The sequence below is a fragment of the Xyrauchen texanus genome, chromosome 34 (genome assembly GCF_025860055.1).
Source record: "Xyrauchen texanus isolate HMW12.3.18 chromosome 34, RBS_HiC_50CHRs, whole genome shotgun sequence".
NCBI classification, from domain to species: domain Eukaryota; kingdom Metazoa; phylum Chordata; class Actinopteri; order Cypriniformes; family Catostomidae; genus Xyrauchen; species Xyrauchen texanus.
Genome location: NC_068309.1, coordinates 26,910,951 through 26,936,657, shown reverse-complemented (window position 1 = coordinate 26,936,657; position 25,707 = coordinate 26,910,951). Strand labels below are relative to the sequence as shown.

The following is a 25,707-nucleotide window of genomic DNA, read 5'->3' as shown; positions in this document are numbered from 1 at the left end:
TGTACAATTTGCACAAAAACTAAATGCACATGGCTTGCTGATTAAACAAATGAGTTGATTCTCAGTGAAATTGTCATATTCTTCACAAATTCTAAACATTCTTTCATTGTGTGAGCCATCACATGCTAAGCGATCCATTCAATTATCAAAATCTATCAGACATATATGTATATTCCATAAATATCTATGACATGGAATGTTTGTGATGTCTGCTAAATCTCTGGCCAGACCAACAAGAGTGACAGGGTGTCCACCAAGAAGATAGGAACTTGTAGTTTTATGTACTGTGAGGAGGTACAATTTATTGTTTTTTACAAAACTACCGCAGGTTTTATAAGTGTTGCAGGGCTTTTTTTGTGTGGCAATTTTCTGTTCACTATATATGACTTTACATGTAAAAATGTGTAAAAATGGACATGCAAATGTGAATTTCTGTTTACATTTTACACATTGCTACAAAAATACTGTATACATAAAAAATTTGCATATCCCTTTTCTGTGTACTAAAGTATTGTACAATATTGACTTTTCCCAGTAAACTTTTATCTACTGTTATCAGTATAAAAAAGATCAGTGTAATACACAATAGCATTCAGCTAGACAAAAATGATATTCTGAAATGTGTATATAACAATGTGGAAACATTTCCAGGGTTGACTGCCATGGTGAAAACACATCTAAACAGTTTGACCAGTATGGCTCACACAATGACGAAAATCTTTTCATTTAGGTGGCATTGGCTATTTTACTGACACAATAACTAGGCTTTGAAGCATGAATTAAATGTTTTGGGTGAGTTACTACATTTTGCAGACATGCAATAGAGTTGTGATGTCCCATAAAACAGTTGTGACATTCGCACTTACAGTTCAGTGAATATTTAGACTGTTTCAAAAATTTTGCAAAAGCGACTGAGAATGACTATTGGATGAGCCATGTTTTACTCCGTTGAAATTAGTATTTCCCCTCCAATGTGATCGCACATTCTGTATTATTACATATTTATTGCTTTGCAACTGCAAACTTCAACAAGCATTGTTTTGAATTATTTTTGTTTATAACAACATTGATTGAAAACAGTATAAATGTATTCAGACTGTAAAACATTTTTTATAACATCTTTATTTACATCCATTTAACTTGTCACAATCATTTCTGTCATATGTATCACCTCGAATTTCTTTATCTTATAATCTATCTTCTAGTAATTTAATTAAAAGTGATTAAACAAATGAAACAGACTTATGACTGCAGGTTGTACTTTGATAAGTTTGGCACAACTTTGATCTTTAATTTGAAATTTAAGTAATGAAAATTAAGTTCCCCGTCTGTCGCTCACTTTGACGTTGTGTCGAAGAAGCGACACTAGGGGTCTTTCTTGAGCGACGAATATACCACTGATCTATGAAAAAAGGCCAATGAGAAGTTGGCGGACAGAATTTGCATGTCCCGCCCCCGGACATACGGGTATAAAGGCGGGGAAATGCATCTGTTTCATTCAGAAAATTATCTTCGGAGCCGATGGTCGTGCATGCAGCGAGCTGCGAGTCTCACACACACCTGTTCCTCTTACCTCTGGTCGATCTGCTGTTGGATCTACGGCACACATCAGCGGCTTTCTCCTTCTCTGCACGGCAGTGCTGTGTGCCCCTGGGCGCTTCGACGGTGCAAACTTAAAAGAGTTTAAAAGAGTAATTTTCTCTAAATGAGTATTTTCCTCTAAAAGAGCAATACACAGCGGCGTTGAACGTCCTTTTCAGGACGCGTTTTAATAAAGATGCCCTTCCGCCCCTGTGTAGTTCCTGGATGTGGTAGAGTGCTCTCCGCTTCAGATGGCCACAGGCGCTGTCTCGTGTGTCTGGGCTGCGATTATACCGAGGCAGCGTTTGTGGATGGTTCATGTTCTGACTGCGAGAACATGACCATGGCAACGTTGCGGTCGCGGCATTCCTTCAACCAAAGGAACGCCACTCTAGCCGTCCCCCTCGTTGCTCCTTCTTCCCACGGGATTGAGGACGACGCGGCTGGTGATGGAGGCGATCTGGGGGTGGTAGCAGGCTCGGTTTCGCCGGGTACGTCCCCGCGAACCTCCCGCCCCCCGGCACACTCGTTGACTTCCGTCCGGGCTTGAGGCAACAGCGGCTCGCCTCACAGCCAGCCTGCCTATCCTCTAGAGCCCCCCCGAGCTGGATGAGCTCGCCGCTGCATCGGAGAGCAGTCCGGCATCTGACACAGATGACTCGTCTGGGCTGCTGCCTTTGGACCAGCACGCCCAGGCTGAGGCTGACGCCCAGATGTCCGACATGCTTGAACACTCCGTCCTCCACACAGCCGTTGCGGCTGGATGATTTGTTCCTGGGTCTGCGCGCCGCTCACAGCCACGCCCCCCCTGGTCCCTTTTTTCCCAGAGGTGCATGATGACCTGACGAATGCATGGAGAGCACCCCTCTCTGCTTGTCACAAAGCCCCTCGCTCATCCGCTCTCACCACCCTCGACGGTAGAGTGGCCCACAGGTACACGGGGATTCCCCAGGTGGAAAGGGCGGTTGCGTTCCACCTATGCCCCAAGAATGGGGTTGGGGCGCCCCGTGCAATGGGCTCGCAGCTGCGGGCCGTTGGAAAGGGGCCCTGCTGCGCTGGCACATCAACTGCCTGGAGTTGCTGACTGTTTTCTTTGCCCTGCGGAGGTTTTTCCCGCTAGTTCAGGGCAAACACGTCTTGATCAAATCAGACAGCACCACCGTGGTGGCGTACATAAATCGCCAAGGCGGTGTGCGCTCCCGCCACATGTCACAATGTCTGCAGCGACTCTGCGTGCCACTCACATCCCCGGCAACCTCAATGTGGTAGCGGACGCACTATCACGACCAAGCTTGCCCAGTGGAGAGTGGAGGCTTCACCCCCAGTCGGTCCAGCTGATTTGGGAACGGTTCGGCAAGGCTCAGGTAGACCTGTTCGCCTTGCGAGAAACCGCCCACTGCCTGCTCTGGTATGCCCAAACAGAGGCTCCCCTCGGGGCAGACGCACTGGCACACAGCTGGCCCACGGGGCTGCGCAAGTACACATTTCCCCCAGTGAGCCTTCTTGAACAGGTACTATGCAAGTTCAGGGAGGACGAGGAACAAGTCACTCTAGTGGCTCCCTACTGGCCCACTTGCGCTTGGTTCTCGGACATCGTACTCCTCACGACAGCCCCTCCATGGCAAATTTCCCTGAGGAAAGACCTCTCTGAATGCTCTGGCATCCGTATCCAGACCTCTAGAACCTCCACGTCTGGCCCCTGGATGGGACATGGAAGATCTAGCTGATCTACCACCTGCTGTTGTAGACACGATCAACCAAGCCAGAGCCCCTTCTACAAGGCAACTTTACACCTTGAATTTGCTTTTGTTCGTGAATTGTGTTCTTCCCGGGCTGAAGACCCACAGAGGTGCGCAGTCAGGTCGGTGCTCTCCTTCCTGCAGGAGAGGGAGGCTATTCCCGTCCACCTTGAAGGTGTATGTAGCTGCTATCGCGGCCCACCACGACGCAGTAGACGGCAAGTATTTGGGTAAGCACGACTTGATTATCAGGTTCCTAAGAGGCGCCCAAAGGTTAAATCCCTCCCGGCCATGCCTGTTCCCCTCCTGGGATCTCTCAGTGGTCCTCACGGGCCTTCAGAGATCCCCCTTCGAGCCGCTAGAACCAGTTGGAATCAGGATCCTCTCTCTAAAAACAGCCCTTCTGATCGCGCTCGCCTCCATCAAGAGGGTCGGGGACCTGCAGGCATTCTCTATCAGCGACACCTGCCTGGAGTTCGGTCCGGCAGACACACATGTGATCCTAAGACCGCAACCGGGTTACGTGCCCAAGGCTCCTACCACATCTTTCAGAGATCAGGTAGTGAACATTTACATTTACATTTATGCATTTGGCAGACACTTTTATCCAAAGCGACTTACAGTGCACTTATTACATAGACAATCCCCTGGAGCAACCTGGAGTTAAGTGCCTTGCTCAAGGACACAATGGTGGTGGCTGTGGGGATTGAACAAGCAACCTTCTGATTAACCTTCCATGTTTTCTTGGTCACAAGCGAAAAGTCCATCAGCCTTGTTTGTGATGAGATGTATGTTTATCTGAAAAAATAAATAAATAAAAATATATATATATATTTTGTGTCTTGTGAGAGATACAGCTGTATTCACACTTATGGAAAAAGGTCTTGGTAGGGTACAAAGAGGCTTAAAGGGGAGCTTAAGTAAAATGTTATATGTTTTCTGGTCCCAAATTGTATGATGACCAAAAAAATATATTGAAAATTCAGTGAAAGCTACACATGTTTTGGCTAAAAATAAACTGAATGATCATTGCAAACTTTTTAAATTACGAGGCTTACATGTTACATAAAATTACCCCAGAATCAAACTTAAGACATCACACAAGGTGAAATAATGGATCAGGGAAATTGTTTTTACCCCATTCTACCCTACAGTTTTTTAAAGAAGTTCTTCACACATCTGTTTTTGTGCTGGGATTTATGGATGGCTCTGAGGAACCTTGTTTTATATTTGTGCATATATTTTTGGATTTTATAATGTAGGGTCACAGTTTACAGAGAATGGGAGAAAATCAGACAGAAAGAGAGAGAGACTAAAACAGACAGACGGTGACAGAGAGTTAGACTGAGAGATAGAGAGAGGATTACATCAAACAATTATCCATTTTCATTTCACAGTTAACAAATCTGGAATACATTTCAGTTTTAAGGAGAGCATGGATATTGTTACCTTATTACATTATACTGTACATATGTTGTTCAAAAATTATAAAAATCAAACATAGTGTCAGTTTAGGCAGATCATCTTAGTCGAGTGCAAGCTCAGCTGATCAGGACGTCTACCAATAAAATCCAGATGCTTATAAGAGAGGCACTGTTTAAGTCCTCCAATTATTCATTGCCTTTGCTGCCTTTCCATTGCATGTATCCAAGCTGCACTTAACACCCTCCTCCATCCCCAGCTTCACTTCTTGTATGGTAGCTTTGCCTTTAGGTTTCTTGTTGTTCTGTGCTCTTAGACTACAATTGATCTTCAATGTGTTATTGCACCTTGTTTTTCATTTACTAACTTGATATACAGTTAGAAAAACATGTTGAAGTTCACCATTCCTGATTCCTCCATTCTCACCCCAAGAACCCGATTCTTTTACACTGGTGCTTAAACCTGGGAAAAAGGAGGAAGAGTGTCACCATGGAGTCCTCCACATTGGGTGAAGTCATCCATACTCTTGCAGAGAATCAGGAAACTCACCACCAAGCCCTCCTGGCTCAGAAACAGCAATTCCAGGAACTCCTCCGGGCCCAAGTGCAGGACTGGTGGGTGTGGCGGAGCAGGATCGATCTTCAGCCATGGACCTGGAGGCGGCGACCCTGTCTCATCTACAGATGATGAAGATGGGACCCCAGGATGAGGCTGAGGCGTTCATCTGGCTATTTGAACAAGCGGCTACCGCCTCCGGCAGCCCAAATTCTTAATGAGTACTTTGTTGCTGCCACTGCTCTCTGGCGAATTACAACTCACAGCTGATCAGCTTCGAGCAGAACTCGCCTGGCTTATGAGGACCTGAAGAAGGCCATCCTTCAGCTGGTCAGGCATACATCGGAACAACATTGCCAGCGTTTCCATTCCCTGAGGCTAGAGGAGGTCAGCTTCCTGTTTGTGTATGCTCAGCTGCTCCGCGATGCCTGCCAGAGGTGGGTCCTGGCCCAGGAGGGCCGTGACGTCGGGGGTGTGATAGATCTGCTGAGGAGTGTGTCCAGTGCCAATGTCCAGTGTCACTGGATGATGCCATCCGACTGGCAGAGGATCATTTTGCGGCCTTTCCATGGGCTGCCAAGCCCCTCTCTTCATCTCTCTCTCTCCCTCTTCCCCCTCCTTCTACCCTTTCTGTTTCCTCCCATCCAATCCCTCCTCCTGGAGATGGTATGTTCCCTCTCCAAAACTGGCTCCCTGACTCCAGAGTCTGCGCAGCCTGCCGGTTCACCCTGTCCCTCTCCCAGCCCCTCTCCATTATCACACACATGTCGAAAGATCTGCTGCCGCGGGTGTGGGTGTCAGTTTGCTGGTGCTGCGGGGAGCCTGGGCCTTTCCAGGACCAATGCCCGCTGATGGAGATGGGGACAGTGGTCTGAGTATCAAGGGGGGCACATACCAGACCTTGGTGGATTTGAGTTGCAGCTAAACCTCCATTCATCAATGCCTGGTTCAAGATGAGGCTTTGGGTGTGAGTCAAAAGGTGTAGGCAATGGGGATATCCACGATTATCTGGTAATGACCATAATGATTAAATTCCGGGTGCAAAAGCATAGTGTTGAGGCGGCGATTAGTCCACACCTCATCCATTCACTAATCCTGGGTACGAATACGTCAGTGTTTACTACTTTATTAACGGAAATTTGTGCGGATGGGTCCTGTATTAAAGCGTCTCGGTGTGGGATTTGGGATGTGCTTGCTGGGGAGGCGGAGCCAGGGCTGTCTATGTCAGCTCCACATCAGGATGACATAAGGGAGCTCTTAGAGGATTCCCCACGGGGGTTTACCTCTGGAACAGACATGAGACGGACCCCTTAGGCATGCCTTTGTCCAAGTGAAATTGATTGATCGTCAGAATCGTCATCCAGACATCACACTCTCGTATATGTATTTCTCTATTATAAATGATTGGTTATATCGAGTGATGCAGGATGCTCAGACAAAAGAGGATACAATCCAGTTGTTGATAGCTAAAAGCTGTCAGGAAATGTTATTCTAGATGGCTCATCATAATCCGATGGTGGGTCACTTAGGGCGAGAAAAAACACTAAACTGTCTAATGGCCCATTTTTATTTGCCGGGCATTCACAGGGATGTTCACAGGTGGTGTGCGGCATGCCGTGATTGTCAGCTGGTGAATCCTCCGGCCATCCCAATAGCGCCACTGCGTCCGCTCCCTTTGATCAAGGTCCCCTTTGAAAGAATTGGTATGGACCTCGTCAGGCCATTTGAGCGGACATCTCTTTGTGATGGTTCTTGTGGACTATGCAATGCGATATCCAGAAGCAGTGCCTTTGTGCAACATTTCAGCACGTAGTGTTGCAGTGGCACTCTTCAGAATTATCTCTTGAGTGGGGATTCCGAATGAAATCCACAGGTGTATGAATTACTGGGCATTATCGATTCGCACAAGCGTGTATCACCTGCAAATGGATGGCTTCGTCGAACGGTTTAATCAAACTCTGAAAAAACATGATTCGGAAGTGCATGCACAAAGATGCTCGGAATTCGAATAGGTGGCTTGAACCACTGATAATTTGCAGTTCGAAAGGTCCCGCAACCCTCAAGTACGCCAGTCCTGGCTGTATAACGGGAGCTCGGCTATGGGAATTTACACAGGGAGATAATGTCCTTGTATACTACCCACATCAAGCTCTAAATTACTCGCAAATTGGCATGGGCCCTTTGAGGTCACACGGTGATTCTGGGAAATGGTTAAACAAACGTATAGGGGCAGAGCACGGCAAGTTCACCACCTCACCCTCTTAAAACTGTGGAGGGAGGCGGCCCCCGTGTCTTTGACAAGAGGGAAGAGCTCGGGCCGGAGGTGAATTTAAAAGTCAATTGAGGTGCCCCGGTAGCTTGCTGAGATCACCTCTCACCATTGCAAATCACTGATGTGGCCCGGTTGCAAAAAGAATTCTCGGACGTGTTCTCACCCCTTCCCTATCGTATTAACCTCATAGAACTTCATATCGAAACAAACCCAGGGTAGTAGTAGAGGTACGCAATCCTCCCTTCCGATTACTTGAACACAAAAAAGGTGTTTCAGGAAGATTTAAAGGTCTTGCTCGATGTGGGGGCAATAGAAGTGTCCCACAGTGACTGGGCCAGCCCGGTAGTGCTGGTTCCGAAGAGCAATGCCTTGGTCTGGTTCCGTGTGGATTATAGAAAGGTCATGTGGCATCTAAATTTGATTCATATCCAGTGCCTCGTATTGACGAACTGCTCGATCGGTTGAGCGCAGCTCATTTTTATTCAACACTGGATTTGATTACACTAGAATGACTCACATATATGACAGTAGGGAAAAAATAAAACAAGAAAATCTGAAAAATTAATAGAATTATTAATAGACCTGATTTGTTCAAGAGTCCCTCTGTAAATAGATGAAACAACCCTGACATTTCCCAGAAATAACATAACTATCTGTGAAGTATCCAGATGGAAATTACCGTAATTTCCGGACTATTGAGCGCACCCGAATATAAGCCGCACCCACTGATTTTTAAATAAAATATTATTTTGAACATAAATAAGCCGCACCTGTCTGTAAGCCGCAGGTGCCTACCAGTACATTGAAACAAATGAACTTTACTCAGACTTTAACGAAACACGGCTTGTAACAAAAATAAATAGGCTTTAACGAAACACGTTGTGGCAGCGGGGGCGTAGTCAAGCGCCCGTCCGAGAGAGAAAAGCGGTAAGGGCGCTTACACCTGAGCTAAATTATGTGTAACACCAGTGTCTAATTTCAGTAAGCATGGGGAGAGCGTCATAAAAAGGCAGCAGCCACAGAGCTGAGAGAGTGACACAGGTCAGTCTAGTGTTGGCGCATAGAAGAATTGAGAAACTTTATAAAATTGATTGTAAACATTGCTGTGTCCATTAAAAGCCTTACCTGGAACGTCAAGTGCCCTGCTGAAAACTGTCACACTGGTGCCCGTGTGACAGTTTTCCCAAGAAGGACATGTGAAGCAGGGCACTTGAAATTAGACACCGGTGTTAGACATAATTTAGCGCATGTGTAAGCGCCCTTACAGCTTTTCTCTCCCGGACGGGCGCTTGACCATGCCCCCGCTGCCACACACGGCTTGTAATAAAACATTTGCAGTAAATAGTAGCCTACCAAGAAAGTCGTTGGTCACTATCTTCCTCGTCCTGTGCACTGAAACCACTGAAGTCATCTCCTTCAGTGTCGGAGTTGAATAGCCTCAGATTTAGTTGTATTTTTGCACTGAGTCAATTCCTCACGCTGCTGTTTCCAACGTCTTATCATCGACTCATTAAGACCAAGCTCCCGTGCAACAGCCAGATCAATCGCCTTCAACTTGAAAGCAGCATCATATGCGTTTCTCCATGTCTTTGCCATGGTGAGGGTGACAAAATTACTACCGTAATCAGAATGATGGGAAGTTTGAGCCTTCGATTTAATCTAAACAGTATACAAAAAAGTTGTTTTGACCTTAACCCGTTCGGCAATTTCATTGGTCTAATGAAAGCTTCACGCCAAAAAACTGAGCACGTCACAGAATGTTTTTTTATATATATATATATATATATATATATATATAACATTTGAAAGCGGGAAAAATCCATATATTAGCCGCGTCATTGTATAAGCCGCGAGGTTCAAAGCGTGGGAAAAAAGTTGCGGCTTATAGTCCGGAAATTACGGTATCTGAAATCTTTATTATGTTGAGTTTTTTACAGCAGTCCAAAATGTACCCTGTGTGTGAGGATTTTGCAGACTACTATGATTCTGATGATGATTCTGACATAACTCCAAACCTGCTGTGCTCTTCTTATTGAACAAAAGTTAATTTGCATCTACAATAGACTTCATTAGGCTGTCACTGTTGGTAAAATGTAAAATCACAAATGTGAAATGATCTCTTCCAGAGATGAATTAATTATAATTATGTTTAATTTGACAGTTTAAAAGTAATTTTTTAATTTATCTTATATGATCATGCAGACAGAAACTGCTGATTTTACAGTATAAATATCTATTATTTGAACTCCAAAATCACTTAGTAATTGTCCACTCAAAAATGAAAATTCTGTCATTATTTACTTATTTGTTCTTTTTCATACTTAACAGCTATGGTCACTGTGAACTGTCATTGTATGGAACAGATCTGCGTGAAGATTTGTCAAATTTTGTGTTATGCAGTAGAAATAACAGTGTACAGCTTTGGAACAAGATGAAACAAAACATAACAGAATTGTATTTTTGGGTAAACAAATTGTAGTAAACATTGCTTTCATATTTGCTATTTAAATTAAACTTAATTATGTTTAGTTGAGTCCGATTGTCTGTTTCATGTCTGTACTTGTGCCCAAGTGAAAAGCTATAGCTTTTAATCAACTGTGAACATTACATTTTAATGGTCTTATTCAAAAGACTGAAGGACTGGGAGCTAGGGGGAAGATTTCATATTGCACAACTTGTTTACAAGCAGAGCAAAAATCATTAAAGAAGAGCCAAACAACTCCCCAACCTGTGAATGTGGCTTCTAATATAATTCAGAGCAAGATTTGATAACAATAATTGCTGAATTGTTTTTGAGTGCCATTGAGATGTTCAAGGAAAAGGCTTTCTCTGCTTCGCTCTCTCAGTTTTTCTCTCTCCTGTCTGTCTGGAGGTTTCTTGCATTATTCATTAATTTCCATTCTCCCAAGCCCCACACATGGAGCCACAAACACATACAGGCTCTCTTGCTATTGAAATTCTAGAGTGGTTAGGGCACAGCCTCTAGCAGTGTGATTTGTGATTCCTTGTGAGGTCGACATTGATTGGCGAAGAAGAGAAAGGTTTTGACAGAAAACCTCTAGTGCTCTTTAAAAAGGTTAAATAATGGACAAATCACAGTATTAGCTAAATTACCTATAAAAGTCATTTTTTCCTGCAGCTCTGCACTGAATGAAATGGAATAGTGTTCTCCAAGGAGGCAGCTTTCAGATACATTTGTCTAAAAACATGTGTTAGGTGTTCCCGTCCTCACAAATCCCAATTTAACCCCTGGTTTTAAGCATGCAGGGGCATCATGCACCTTTGTCTTTGGAGGGGGCACAAGTTGCAGTCAAGCTCACTTGATGCCCTAGATGAAATAATTTTTTAGCAATTTACTCGATCATTCTGTATGTGTAAGACATGAGTTTACAGAGGCAGTTTTCTCATAGTGTGCAGGGTAGGGTTGCACCAGTTGTGCATAAGTTCTCATGTAAGTTGGGACATAAAGTTCACACTAAGGGCTTGGTAACTACAAGTTAGTTTGTAATTAAGTCAGTGCTTAATTTGGTTGCACCACCTGTTCTTAATGCAAGACTTAACTAGTAGGTCGTAAACTCACCGTTAAGTAATGCGTAGTAAAATATGACGTTTACCTGTATTGATCCAATAAACATCCTTCAAATTTGTACACAAAAGTGTTAAATAAGCCGTGAATTTCAGTTGATCTTGTTACGGTTGATGATCAAACCTTGTCTGCTTGTGTAACTGTCAGCTGTATTAAATGATATCCCCATTAAAATACAATACGTAATAAAAGTAGATTTTATGAATAGTATATATGCCCTGTGTAAATAACAATATATACAAACTGTATCTAAAATAAATAAGGGGTGACAAATAATAATACCACAGGCTGGAAAAATAGATATTTATTCACTTTAATATCCTAAATATATTTTTGAATGTGAACTGCTTCAAAGTAATTTTTTCGTAAATCTCGTAAATGTAAATGTCAACATCATACTGTATGTCAAAATGATGCCTGTCACGCAAAACATGAGCTCATTGATGTTATTAAATAAGTCTGCATTTTATTCCAACTGTTACTCCTGGTCGGAGTCTTCCGTAAATATTTTGTTGATATGTAAGGTTACGTTCTACCTAAGTTTAGTGGTGCAACACTCAAATATTTAGTAGTGTTTAAATTGTGACTTAGTGCCCATTTACGCCACAACTAGGCTAAGTTTTAACTTATAGCTGGTGCGACCGGCCCCAGGGGACCTAGGTTCAAATCCCAACTAAAAAAATCTATTTTATTTTGTAAACAAAGCAAAACTGCAACTGAACTTGACAGTTCACCCTGCATAATTATTGCATTGAAAAGAGCAGCTTTGACATTTTAATAAAAACACCTTTGGCGTTCCATAGAGAATTATTTTTTTTAGCAACATGAGCTTGGACAGATGATGACAAATTTTCAGTTTAAAGCAAATGATTTGCAGAAGGTGCATTTGATTTGATTGGACTGACCAAATTTAGAATGTGAATGAGTGATGCCACAGCGTTTTAGACAAAAGCTTTTTTACCTACAGTAATCATGTCAGTCAATCATGTTTTTGGAAGTTCAAAATCCACTTGGATCAAATATCTTAATTAATAAGATTAATATTAGTTAATATCTCTCTTTCTCTTTCTGTCTTTCATTTACCACTAGAGAGACTTTACAGACTACGGCACCCTCGCTGCGCTCCACAGAGCAGTGTGGATGGTTTGGAAGACATGGAGGTTTGTGCTCATTATCTCACTTCTAAAAATTGAATGGAAATTATTATTATATGGGCTGGAATGAAGTGTGACATTGAAAAGCTTTTTTATATGATTTTTTTCTTTAAAGAAATTAATAAATTATGCAATAACGTAATTAAAAACTGCAGAAATTGCTCATTAAAATAGACACAAACGCTTATCACAGTCAACTGAAATAGTGAAAAGTCTCATTTGATTGTGATTACAACGGATAACATTAGTGTTAGTGAATAGAACTGTCCTAATGTTTCTAAAAAATAGTCACTATGGTACTGCAAATTATATAGTTACTATCGCCTCTACTTCGACCTATATCAATAAATGAATGACTGATAAGTAATTATGAATGAATGAATTAATGAATGGTTGGCAGGGTATTCGCCTGCAGGGTGTTTTGATGTGTTTAGTGCAGTCTGCTAGGTGAGCAATTGCAGGTAGGGATGCCTGCAATTTCCCTCCCTTAGCTCCTGCCACTGGCCACTCAAGTTTTGGGGTCCAGAAAGCAGAGAGGATAAGTCTTTTTTGGTCAGTACATAGCCTCCCCTCACCAAGACTCAGACCATACCTCCTTGCAACCCCAGGCTAATATCAGTTGGGGATCTCTGAGCTGGAGTGGTTCCCAGAGGTGTCTCACTAGCCGCTGTCCAACTGCCATGTGGGTAAGCTAAGGATGGTATAATGGCTAGGGAAGTAAACCCTAACCTCAAATCTGCATTTGGGGACATGCACAGGCAGGATCCAACATACCTGACCTTTTGGTGGTCCTTTGTACCTTTGGCTAGACAAAAATCATCATGAGACTCTCATGGCAATGAAATGTGTCTGGCGAAGCACAGATGGGGACTGCGTGCCCAAACGCCCAACCTCCTTATGCAAGCTCCTTGCTACAGCCCCACAGAGTTTAACCCTGGAGGGGAAGGACCTAGAAAACGTGGTCGAAAAGTTCTCTGGTGGATGGTAAACATATTTAATTTGCCTCCAAAAAATTTAAACTGCAGCCATCGGAGCGTGCCCTTTTACGATAAACTTACATGAACATCGCTGCATGCAATGTCCAAACTCTTCTGGACATGACTGATTTACCTGAGAGGCCTCATCAAAGAACAGATATTGTGGCCCTCAAACTGAGGAACTACAACACTGACACCGCTTCCATGGAGTGGGCTTTGCCATAAAAACACACATCCCTGAGTCTCCCATTGGCATTAACGAGAGATTGCCACCCTCCTAATTCTTTTTGCACCCACCCTGGATGCAGAGCAGAATGTCAAAGAGGCATTTTACAGGTCTCTTTTTTTCATCATACAGAAAACACCAGATGCAGATAAGCTAGATCTTCATGCCTGGAGAAAATTCCTTGGCCAGCATGGAGTGGGAAAAGTGAACAGCAATGGCCTTAGACTCCTCTCTATGATCAGAACATCAGCTGTTTGGTACAAACATCATCTTCCAGCTGAAAAACAAGCTGAAAACCACCTGGCATATTCCCCGTTCAAATTGGCATCTTCTGGACTATATCATCATTCGCCAAAAAGACAGACTTGATGAAATCATTGTCTGCATCATGCGTTAGGCTGAGTGCTGGATGGACAACAATATGATGAGATCTAAGCTCTACATGGAGATCCAACCTTGCCACCTGAGAACACCCCCAAACTAAAGGTTTAAATGCCTTGGCCTAAAAAAAACTAAATCAGGGACAACTTCAGATGCCTTCTTGCAAACAGGCTTGATCAATTTCCTGAGAACAATCATCCACATTGCAGCATATGTCCTTGTCCTTGGACAGTCCTTGGCTTCTCAAAGAAACATCATCAGGACTGGTTTGACAATAAATGCCCCATCATCTACTAACTTACACAAACAAAACACCAAGTGTATAAAGCTTTCTTATCCAATCCAGACCCAGAGGCTCTTTGGGATTTGGAGGACAACTGGTGGATGAACAAAGCAAGGAAAATACAAGGCCTAGCGAACTGCAAAATCATGCAGAGCTTTTATGACAATATCAAAACCTTTTATGGTCCCAAAAGCATGCAATTACTACAGTTTGCTCTGCAGATTGGAACACCCTCTTTAAGTATTTTCATCAGCCTTCAGAACCACTTCAACCCGGTTGACTTTCAATCTCTCAGGAATCTTTCAGATCTCCCACAAATCTTGACTATATGACACAGTTCTCTGAAGTCTGAAGTCTTCAAGAAGCTTGAAGAGCAACAAAAGTGCTGGACCTGATGGGTTTCCTTCAGAGATTCTAAAGAACAGAGGCTACCTGCTCACTCGCCATCTAAACCTTCTGATCACAAATATCTTGCAGTGAGAGACCCTCCCTCAAGAGTGGTAGGACACCAATATTGTTTACAAAAAGAGAGGCATTTGTGGAAACAGTTGGGGAATCTCCCTACTCTCTGTTGCAGGAAAGGAGCTGGCAAATGCTATTCTCAACAGATTGCTGACCCATATTTCAGAACACACTCTTGCAGAATTATAGTGTGGTTTTAGGAAAGGTAGGATCACCCCTGACATGATCTTTGTCATTAGGCAATTACAGGAGAATTGCAGAGAACATCACTGTAACAGTTATAAGTACGGGCAAGGAGGAGGCGGGAACAGTCAATGAAAAGTTTAATGATATAAATGAACTTAAAACAACATAAAATCCTCCTTTTTCTCTCTCTCACCCTCATGCAGAGGAAGTGCAGGACACAACTGCTCATCCTGGTGATTCATGGAGGTCACATCATGGATTCTGGAGTTGGCGACCCTGGTGGAAAAGCAAGTGATGCTGCTACTCTGGCATCCGTGTTGGAGCGTGTGGCAAGGGCACACTTCCAGGCCGCAGCAGACAGTATGCTGGTCAGACTGGTGCCCTGTCCACCAGTGTGTGCTGATGCCTTCTCACTCATCTCAAAGTAAGATGTGAAAACAAAAATGTATTTGGTCATAATTATGCTAATGCTGAAACACTCCTGCTATCAGGCTAACTCATGTCTTATTTAAAGATACATTCTTCTAACCTTCTAACCTTAGTTCTCATTTAGTTAACTCAAAAAAGAAAATTCTGTCATCATTTACCTACCCACATGTCCTTCTGAGGAGTAGGCGGGAACTGGCTGAACAGTCAACATAAAGTTTAATGATATCAATTAACTTAAACCAACATAAACAAACATGCAACGCGGCCGCATGCGTCTCTCTCTCTCTCTACAGCTGCCCCTTTTCTCGCTCTCACGCTGATCAACTGATTTAGCATCGGCTGTGCTCCATCACGGCCTGGCCACGCCCTCCTCCTCGTCACAATCAGTACTGGTAAAACAGAATATTACAACAATTTTGCTATTTGATTTGTCCCTTTGTCTGCCATGGGCAACAATGAAACTGCTTCTCTCACCAAAATTTTGCTATTACAACTCTATGCATTGGTTGGCGTTGTGGATGCTAGAAGTTGTTAAATGAATAGTTCACCCAAAAATACATTTCTCATAATTATTTAAAGTGATCGCATCGCTTCAGCAGCCTTGGAATGTTCGTTTTTATGTGTAAGTATAATCAGCACCCTCAGAAATGGTGCTTTAACAAGAAGTTTCTATTTTTTGTCTACTTTTTAGCCTCTATGTGTATGTTGAAAATTTATCATTATTATAATAATAATGTTATGGTATTATGTGCACAGTATGCTCACATTTACAGTATACAGCATGCTCTATATATGTTAATGTATATTATATACAATAAATATAGTAGAAAAAAGCCATACAATCTATAGTATATAAAAAATAAAAATGGCTGATAAAATCAAAGTGGCTGATAAAATTGACCTTTCACCATCCACTGTGGCAAACAAGTACAATTTGTACCCTGGTGTTTCAGCAAAAAGTTATTTTTGCAGCTAATTTCAATAAATGCTGCTTTTGGACAGGGAAGGGATCTTTAAGTTCCATTACAGAAAGTTTCACTATGTTTATAGTACTTAAAGCTTTTATCTCAAAGATCAAGGAAAATGTTATTCCTCATGATAAAACCCCTTTAATTCTAAAATGAGATCCTTAATGACTGCTGTTTGGAGTCTGACTTGCTAAACTTCCAGCATGAACTTATTAGATCAGAGAGACTTAAACATTGTTTTTCTTTTCCCAAGAATTTAAAAACCCAGTTGCATTTTGGAACCCTGGGGGGAAATTAACATTTCTATTTCAAATGTTCTGTAGTTGCCAGAGAACCAAAAAGGATAATTTAGTTTAATTAATGATGTCTGTAAAAATAAATCAGGCCTACTCAACTGCCTCCTCATAAAAATCATAAAAAGAGGCTGAAATGTGTCAGAATACTCTGCCTCTCTCAGAAACACCCGAGCAAGAGCACACACAATGTAGGCCAATTCATATTGAGTAAAAGTCACTAGACGCCTTAAAAAGTCACAAAAATGGTGCGTGTTGAGTGAGTATTTAATTCCCAACCTATACACCACATTAACAATGGACGTGTAACAGTCCAGTGCTGGAAACAACTTCAAAAATAAATAATACAATAAATAAATAATAATACAATTATATATCCCTCAACAAAACGCAGGGCAGCACACATTTTACATTTTTTAAATATGTAAAATAGAACATCATCCTACCTTACAATAGAGCCTGGATGACATCCTTGTCTAAGGGGGCTCTTCTCCTTCAGGATTTGCCTGCTTGTTTCTGAGGAGTAGGATTCCATTGTGCCAATTATTCTGACCATGCAGGAAGTACTGGTAGCATTTCTTGCCTGCAGTTTGAAGTCCGTATCGGATGTGCAAAATTGAGTTGACAGTTAGGAGCGACAGACAATTTCTTAATTTATTTTTAATAGACTGAACATGCGCTCCACTTTTGCGTTGCTGTGTGGCAGAGTAAGGATGATCAGTGACAGATTACAAAGATCTTTGAATGGTTTGTCACCTGTAGCATCTCTGTAGGATTCTACTTCACACCAGAATTTCTCAGTGTTATCCACATGTTCCCACTGGAAGTGATATATGTTACGCCACTGAATCTCAATTTGTTTGATTTCTTCAGGGGATGTCATGAACATTTCTGCACGGCACAAGCTGTTACGTTTATTGTTAATTGTTAAGAGAGCTAGCTTTGATTTGTTGAACTCTGGGGTAAGGCGAGGGGGTAGGTAAAGTCTATGCATCAAAATACTAAATGACAGTCACTATAACCTATAGGTACAGCAGGGAGTTTGGGGATAGGTGGGATCTAGTCATTAGCTGCAAATTGATAGTTGCTATAACCTATAGAAACAGAAGGAAGTTGTATGGCATTATCTTTATTCAGGTATATGTTTTATGTTTTAGATAACTATATTCTGTTTGAAAGAGACAGCTGCTAGATTATCACCAGATTTTATTTAAAGTAGCTAAATTAGCTCTCTGTTGCATTCACATTAATAATATCACGTTGTATCTAAAAAGTCACCAAATCTAGCAACAAATTCGCTAGATTGGCAACACTGAGCACACAGTGTCACATAACCAGTCAAAGCACAATTAATTTTACATTATGACATTTTGACTTTTTCTTTGTTGCCTCATGCTGGTCTTCCATTGCTGAACTGAAGGTAACTTCCAGACAAGCATTATAATGTTTTTGGTCATTCAAATACAAAGACTAAGCCTCATTATTCAAGCCATGAAAGGAAGTTGATTGGCATGCTCAAAATGCATGCTTTAGTTTAACTAGATACATAGACTGATTGCCTGTTTACTAATCAGCCTAGGTATCTAATTAGGTTCACTTGAAAAAAGCATACTGTTGTATACTTTAAGCTTATTAGTTGTTTTTTTCTACTTCAAAATCGTTAAAACATGACCAAAATGTATTTCTAAACAATTCCTCCTATAGCTTTCAAGCTACATCCACCAAACTTGGCATGTATCTTCCGACATTATTACTTTGGTTGCTATGACTTTACTAATTGATCCGAGACTAATTGATTTTAAATAATCCAAAATGGATTATCAAAAATAATAAATCCCATAGATTTAGATTGACGGAATGTTCAAATGGACCACGGAATGCCTTTGATTTCAAACTCAAAGTACTTTCTCTCTGTCTGACTGTTGGGCTTTAAATTATTCAAACGTCAAGCTTTTAAAACTAGTTTAAACTTCTAGGCAAGGCTTTTTTATAACATACAAGTTTGACAAACTGTATCTATCTAGTTAAGAGTTTCTTCATTGTCTCTTTGCAATCACTGTTGCTGTTGATGCAGGCAAAAGGAAACAAAAGCATTTTAACAGCTCCATGGCAAAGTGCCACGACTAATTATTAATCAAACTGCCACATTCTGTGACAGGAAACTTGCCTGATTAAAGATACAAGAGCTTTAGTATGCTAATTAGACATTCAGTTCCCTCTGATACAGAGATTTTATTTCCTAAGAGATGTCCTGAACTCTCAAATTTGATTATTTTTCAATTGTTTTAAATTCGAAGGCAACATTAGAAAAGTAGCAAGCACTTGAAGAAAATGATATCCTCTACAGAAATGTACATAACTTTTCCATGACTTTAAAAAATTGTATCTAATTTTCATGACTTTTCCAAGCCTGGAAATCCCTATTATAATATTTCCTGATATTTTCAAGATTTCCATGACTGTGGGAATCCTGTCTTTTCCATATAATGACTCATGGGAACATGGGCTGTTATGCTCCAAATATAGCTCCAAAGGTGCTAGAGGAAGTTGCAAGTAACATGTTACAGAAACGAAAAAAACAAACAAAAAAAAGACAAAAAAAGAAGACAACATCAGCAAAGCGCCCATACACACAACAGAGTGCCCAACGTGGTCATTAAGGGAAAGTATACTGATGGGAGGTTAGCTTTTCAAAAATAATACCATGGTTTTCCCCTTTGTCTTCTTGTAGTTTGAATCCATACAGCTATGATGAAACCTGTGTGTCCAGCAGTGTGGATCACTTGCCTCTGGCTGCTCTTCCCATCCTCGCCATTGCTGCCCCCCATTACCTGAATGCTGTGGCTGCAGTCATTGCTCAGGCTAATCAGGTTTACCGAAACTTCCTTCAGTCCCCAGAGGGCATGGGCTTCACTGGACAGGTATACTCACTGATTACCGCTAAATGAGAAAATCATATGGAAACCAGTGGAATTACTTACCTTACATTATCATTTTAACACAAAGGACAGGCTGAGCTCACATTGAAATTGGAAACAGTAGATGTACTTTTCTTTAGCTCGGTCTGTGCTCACTGAAATTGAAAACTCTGCCCCCAGTTGCCAAAGCGGGCACGTGTGAGCTCCATTTTCCGGGTGTAATGTCCACAGAGGGGCACCAAAAGCGAGTTGTAAAGTAAGATGTTTACAGCTGTACAGACTGTAATACAGTGAAGAGAAATTGATATTTCTTATAAAATGTACCCCCAACCCCAAACCTAAACCTAACCATCAGTGGAGTGAAAAAGTAATGTTAGAGGGATAACCTCTGAACCTGCAACCTCTGAATTGCGCTCATCATTTATTTGATGTGTTTTTTCCCCTGTGTTTTTTTAAATTGGAAATGCAGTAAAATCACAAACATTGTTGTGATAGTGGAAATTCAACGAAAGCACATTTAATTTTGAATGTCTGTGGGCGCTTTTCACTTTTCCGGGTTTGGAAGTCAACTAGAGTGGGGTAAACCCATATAGAGTGATTCTCATGAAACCTGCAAAGATCCAAATGTCCTATTTTACTCCAAAATCAAAAGACACAAATAAGAAATGAAATTTTGCATATAGAAAATTATGCCTTTTGTTAGGGCCATTAAGACTTTTAATATTGTATCATTATTTTCAAGACAGTTATGCACATTTTACCCCACAATTCTCATTACTGAAATGAGAAAATAAAGGTAATTAAGATTTTCACATTATCCCAATGAATTTTAGTTCAATTGTAAGCTATTTCTATATTATAGTAGTGCTCCCTTGGTACTGCCTATTTCTGCATATTTTATTTAAGAAAATAATTTAACATCAATATCTTTTTTTATATTTACTGCAATCAGTAACGAACGTGTTGCGGTAAATTGCTATTCGCAGGTAAAATGTTTACAATTTTGTCACAATGCAAAACATCTTTACGATCCCAAATATAGGCTTCATTTTTTGGTATTGATTTGGAGTTAAATTTGAACAGGACATTTGACAGGTTTCATGAGAATCACTCTATAGAGCTAAACGTGAGACCATAGCAAACATTATTTTTGCATTCCCAAATACTTCAATAGCAAAAGAATGTTTTTTCCATGACATTCTAAAAAGAAAGTGATTACAACTGTCCATATAGAGAGAAATACTCCAAATTTACTGTCACTCCCTCCGCAGATGTATTTGAAACCCCATTGCATCAGTGTTGACAATATTTTTTTTAATTAATGCAAGAATAATATAACATAGAAAATAATGGTTTTAATTGACATTTAATAATAAGAAATATGTAAATAGGAGAACAAAATTAAGATGGAACTGTGTCATCACAGTCTGTATAAAGGGCCAGTTAGCATAATAGCTGTTTAAGTATAAGGCATCATGAACAAATGTGAAAATTAGATTCCTTGACACACATACTGTATTATACTTTTTTTGCAGGTGTGTCTGGTGGCAGACTGTGTTGGTGGTGTCCTTTGTTTTGACGCCTTGTGTTTCAGTGGTGACAAACAACACAGAATCCTTGAGGGCGGCAGCAAGAACAACAGTACAGAGAGTCTCAAGGTGCAGATGAACGTGCGCACACACAAAGTCACCCTGAACTCTTGCTTATCACTTCAGTATTTGGAGCTGACTGTGATTTTGTCCTAATCAGACATAAATCCAAGTGAATCCTTCACATCTTCGCTCCATGTCTGTCCTTCAAATCTCTCTCCTCCCTTCTCATTTTTAAATTGACATATGACCTTTCCCTTGTAGTTTTTCTCATTGACTTTTTCTTTATTTTAGGGGTTTCTAGATCGTATTGTGACATTTCTGAATCTAAGTGCCATATCATTTAAAGCTGCCATAAAATACTTGGTTTGGCTTGAAATGCTGTTTTATAAAACGCTTTTCAAGACTTGTGTTCTTGTTCTTCTGTGTTTGCTATTTGCTATTTGATGAGGCCCTGCTTTCTGGGGTTTCTGTGCTGATGGTTTAATAAAAGCTTAGTCACCTGTGCAGTGCCAGCTTATGATAAAAGGACACCACATGGCATATCAGCTGGTGAGCAGATGCCTCAGGAACAGAGGAACTGAAGCAAACAAGGCAGTAGAGAGCTTGATGTTATTGAGTGCCATTGTTTCAGGTTAATGACTGAAAGTTAATGGATTCACAACCCAAACACAATTTAATTTACAATTTATTATAAATTACATTGTTTTTGATGGCCCTGCTTGACTCTGTAAGAGGAAACTAAGAGGACATTTGTGGGTTGCCGCTTATAAAATTCACAAACGGTTGACAAAATATGGCTGATACAGTTACCATACTCTGATTTATAGGAATTATAAGGAATAGTTCACCCCAAAATAAAAATTTTGTCATCATTTACTTACATCCATCTGGTTCCAATCCTGCATTTTCTCTTTTTTTTTTTGTGAAACACAAAAGGAGATATTAAGCAAAATGTCCAAGCTGCTCATTTCCATACAATGGAAGTGGATTGGTATTTATAACACTTTATATCAAAAAAGTACCATAAAAGTGTCATCAATAGTCTATACAATTTGTGAGCTATGTCTTTTGAAGCAGAAACAGACTGATTAAAAATGCAAATTCAAGAAATTTTTTGGAAAATGTAAGTCAGACAAAATACATTTAAGGGCCCTATTTTAAGAGTGCTAAGTGATACGTCATACATGCAAAGTCAGTGGGCATGACCATGAAGTTTTGGTATTTTCGTGCAAGCATGTGCTAAGTTTGTTTGGCAAAATTGCATGCTCAAAGCGCTAATGGGCTGGGTCAAGTGCAATTTAATTCAGAGGTTCTTCTCCAGTATTGCACCATCTGCATCCTATTATATAGTCCAATGGGGTGGCCAATCAAATTCTGTGTGTGTGTGTGTGTGTGTGTGTGTGTGTGTGTGTGTGTGTGTGTGTGTGTGTGTGTGTGTGTGTGTGTGTGTGTGGATGTGTTCAGGGTCACTCCATGCCCCCCATCTGGACACGCCCCTGCTAATGACGTAAAACCTGGCAAGATGCTATTTCCAGTCGAATAGAAGCTCAAGCATAGGGGAGAGTTATTAGAATGAATAACAGCTTAAATTTCAGTCTGTTCCTCACTCAAAGCTCTCGTTTGAATAGAGAAGACTTGCAAAATAGTGCAAAAGTCGAATGAACTACTTTTAGGGTAAATTTATGGTGCTTTATTTGTCCTTTTTGGAGCTTTACAGAATAATCACTTATTTAATTGAATGGAACATCCATTGACAAAAATGTACATCCAATTTCAGCTTTTCACATCAACTGTCTCTGGTTATGGTTGTGTCTGGCAGGAGAAGCCAGGTGTAATGAACTCTCTGAGCCCCACACTCCGAGGCAGCAAGCGCCTGAGTAAGAGCAATATTGATGTGTCAACACCATGTGATGCACTGTCTGGAGTCCGTCATCCACTAATACGCAAGCAGAGTGACTCGTGTGATGCAGATGTGGCCAGTGGCCAGCATGAGGTCTTTCTCAGCAGGTGAGACGTTTCTTCATTATTGGCCATCATGGCTTTATTGGCATGTGTTTTCATTTTAAGGTATAGTTTCACCTTAGAGGTCATTAAAATGGCTGGTCTTAGATAGTTTCCCAGCCTGGTCTGTTTGGTCTTTTGGTTGGTTTTAGAGGTTTTAGAAGTTTTAGAGGGGTTTGGGGCACTTTGCACCTGGTCCAGCACTAAACCAGCTAAGCACCAGCTTGTCCAGACTGATAGACCACCTTAAACAACTTAGACCAGCTAATCATTTTAGGCTGGTTGAAGTTGTTTTTTCTGCAGGGATGTCAAATCAAATCAACTCATCACCCCCACCTCCCTCACCCCTTTCTTGCCTCACTGATAAACAGTCATTGACATTTAAAACATTTATGCAGATCATAACATTTTCCATCACATGATATCAACAAACTTCATTAAATATCAAAGGGTGCTGGGAATCTTTTGAGTGCTGATGACTTATTCATCTGTGTTTTTCAATGTAAAGACAAACTGATGACTGTAATAACAAGAATGCACAAAAACCACTACATTATAACATAGTTCATGATTCCAACAATTTTGGCAACAAAGTCTGTTATGCTGAACCCATTTGTAGGTTGAGAATTAATGATAATGGTTGGGTTAGAGTGTTTGGTCTTTGAAGTAAACACATGCTAAAAATGCATTTGTTAGACTATGATAGGCTTCTTTCCAATGTACTTTCAAATGGGCTTGTTGGAACAGTTTTAAAGGTATAGTTCACCCAAAAATATATCCCAAAAAATCTTCATTTTTGTTCCGTAGAAGAAAGAAAGTCATACGTGTTTGAGAAAGCATAAGGGTGAGCAAATAATGGGAGAATTATAATTTTTGGGTAAACCATTCCTTTAATATTTTGTCATATTTGTACCTCTGGAGATAATGTCACCAGCTCATGAATACTACAAGAATCATTACTTCTTTGGAGTGTATCAAGGATAATAGTTTTAAAGATCTTATAAACCCTTCACTCTGTGCCATTGAGGGCCTGTTTGATGACATCAGCATAAAATGAAAGCATTAATTGTGGATTGTGATTAATCATTAATAAATAGTTAATAATAAATGAAGGTAACTCATTTTTTCATCCCTGCGTCTCACAGTCTGTCTCAGGATGATCAGAGCAGCTCCAGGCAGGCTCTCAATCCAGGCTGCTTTGAGTTTGAAGTGTCAGACTGCTTTCTGCTGGGCTGCCCACTGGGACTGGTGCTTGCTATGAGGAGAACTGTGTTACCAGATGTTGAGGGTAAAAATCACCTTTCCTGCCTATGATGTTTCATTTTTAAAGAATTAAAAGTTAATTTAATTCAAAGGCAAAACATATTTCATTTAATGGAATGACTATTTACACTAGGTGCCATAAAGCACGGCACTCAATAGTCTGGTGGAAACAGAGAAATGAAGATAAACTGTACCATCAAGTGTTGCTGCAGTGGTGTAGTGTGTAAAGATGGTGTGGGTGTGCTTTTTTTTCATGTGGACGACCCGGGTTAATTTCCTCCTTTTGTCCCACTTTTTCCCATCCTGTTTCCACACTTAATATTTCGTTTAATGCTACTTATAATAATAGATAAAAAAATAATATAAAGGTTGAATTCCTTGCAGAGATTTGGTCACAGTGATGGTCGGGGTGTTAAATTAACCATGTAGTAAGCATGTTCTTTTGGCAGAGGCCATAGTTTTAATGCCATAAACAATGGTGTTACTACAGTAATATGATGTTAATGTAGTAGCAATGTTTAATTTTAGGGTTACTATGATTTTCAGGCTTCGGATCAATGCCTTATTAATGCATCGACAATTGGAAGATTTTCCTGATGATTAACGATATAAACTAACTATAAACAAAAAAAATGTGTTTTTTTATTTTCAGCAAACTTAACATGTGTAAATATTTGTATGAACATATAAAGATTCAACAAATAAGACATAAACTAAACAAGTTTCACAGACAGGTGTCTGTGACATCATCCAGGTGGATGCTGCACACTGGTGGCGGTTTACGAGATTCCCCCTATACTATGTAAAGCGATTTGAGTGCCTAGAAAACGCTATATAAATGTAAAGAATTATTATTATTATGTTATTATGTATTAGTGCATCTCCACCTCATGGACTGCACCAGAATGCAGCATGCTTAAGGCACATTCATGCAGATGAGCAGGGACCCTGGGCATCTTTCTTTTGGTGTTTTTCAGAGTCAGTAGAAAGGTCTATTTAGTGTCATATGTTTTTATAACTGTGACCTTAATTGACTACCGGCTGTAAACTGTTAGTGTCTTAATGACCGTTCCACAGGTGCATGTTCATTAATTGTTTATAGTTCATTGAACAAGCATGAAAACATGGTTTAAACCCTTTACAATAAAGTTCTGTAAAGTTATTTGAATTTTTACAAAATCATCTTTAAAATACAGTATCCTGAAAAAGGGACATTTCTTTTTTTTGCTGAGTTTATATGGGGATTTTTTTATGTTTTTTAGATAGAAATTGGGCTGCTTGTCACACAATAGTCGGCATCTTTTCAAACATTTTACTCAACACAACTTTGGTAAAGTGTGAGCGGCAGGGTACATTAAAGGGGGGTCGTACAACAGACACATCTGGCGGACAACATGTTGCGTTCTAAAATTCGTTACA

General features: G+C 40.7%; 1 protein-coding gene across 1 annotated transcript in view; it reads left to right on the top strand.

Moving 5' to 3' along the window:
- The window catches only part of LOC127627864 (membrane-associated phosphatidylinositol transfer protein 3-like), a 94,619-nt gene that overhangs the window by 49,374 nt on the left and 19,538 nt on the right, over positions 1–25,707 (top strand). Inside the window, exons 4-9 of the mRNA XM_052104458.1 lie at positions 12,245–12,315; positions 15,028–15,248; positions 19,246–19,435; positions 20,968–21,090; positions 22,844–23,031; positions 24,171–24,313. Of these exons, the coding sequence (XP_051960418.1) occupies positions 12,245–12,315; positions 15,028–15,248; positions 19,246–19,435; positions 20,968–21,090; positions 22,844–23,031; positions 24,171–24,313 (936 nt within the window). The remainder of the gene's footprint in view (positions 1–12,244; positions 12,316–15,027; positions 15,249–19,245; positions 19,436–20,967; positions 21,091–22,843; positions 23,032–24,170; positions 24,314–25,707) is intronic.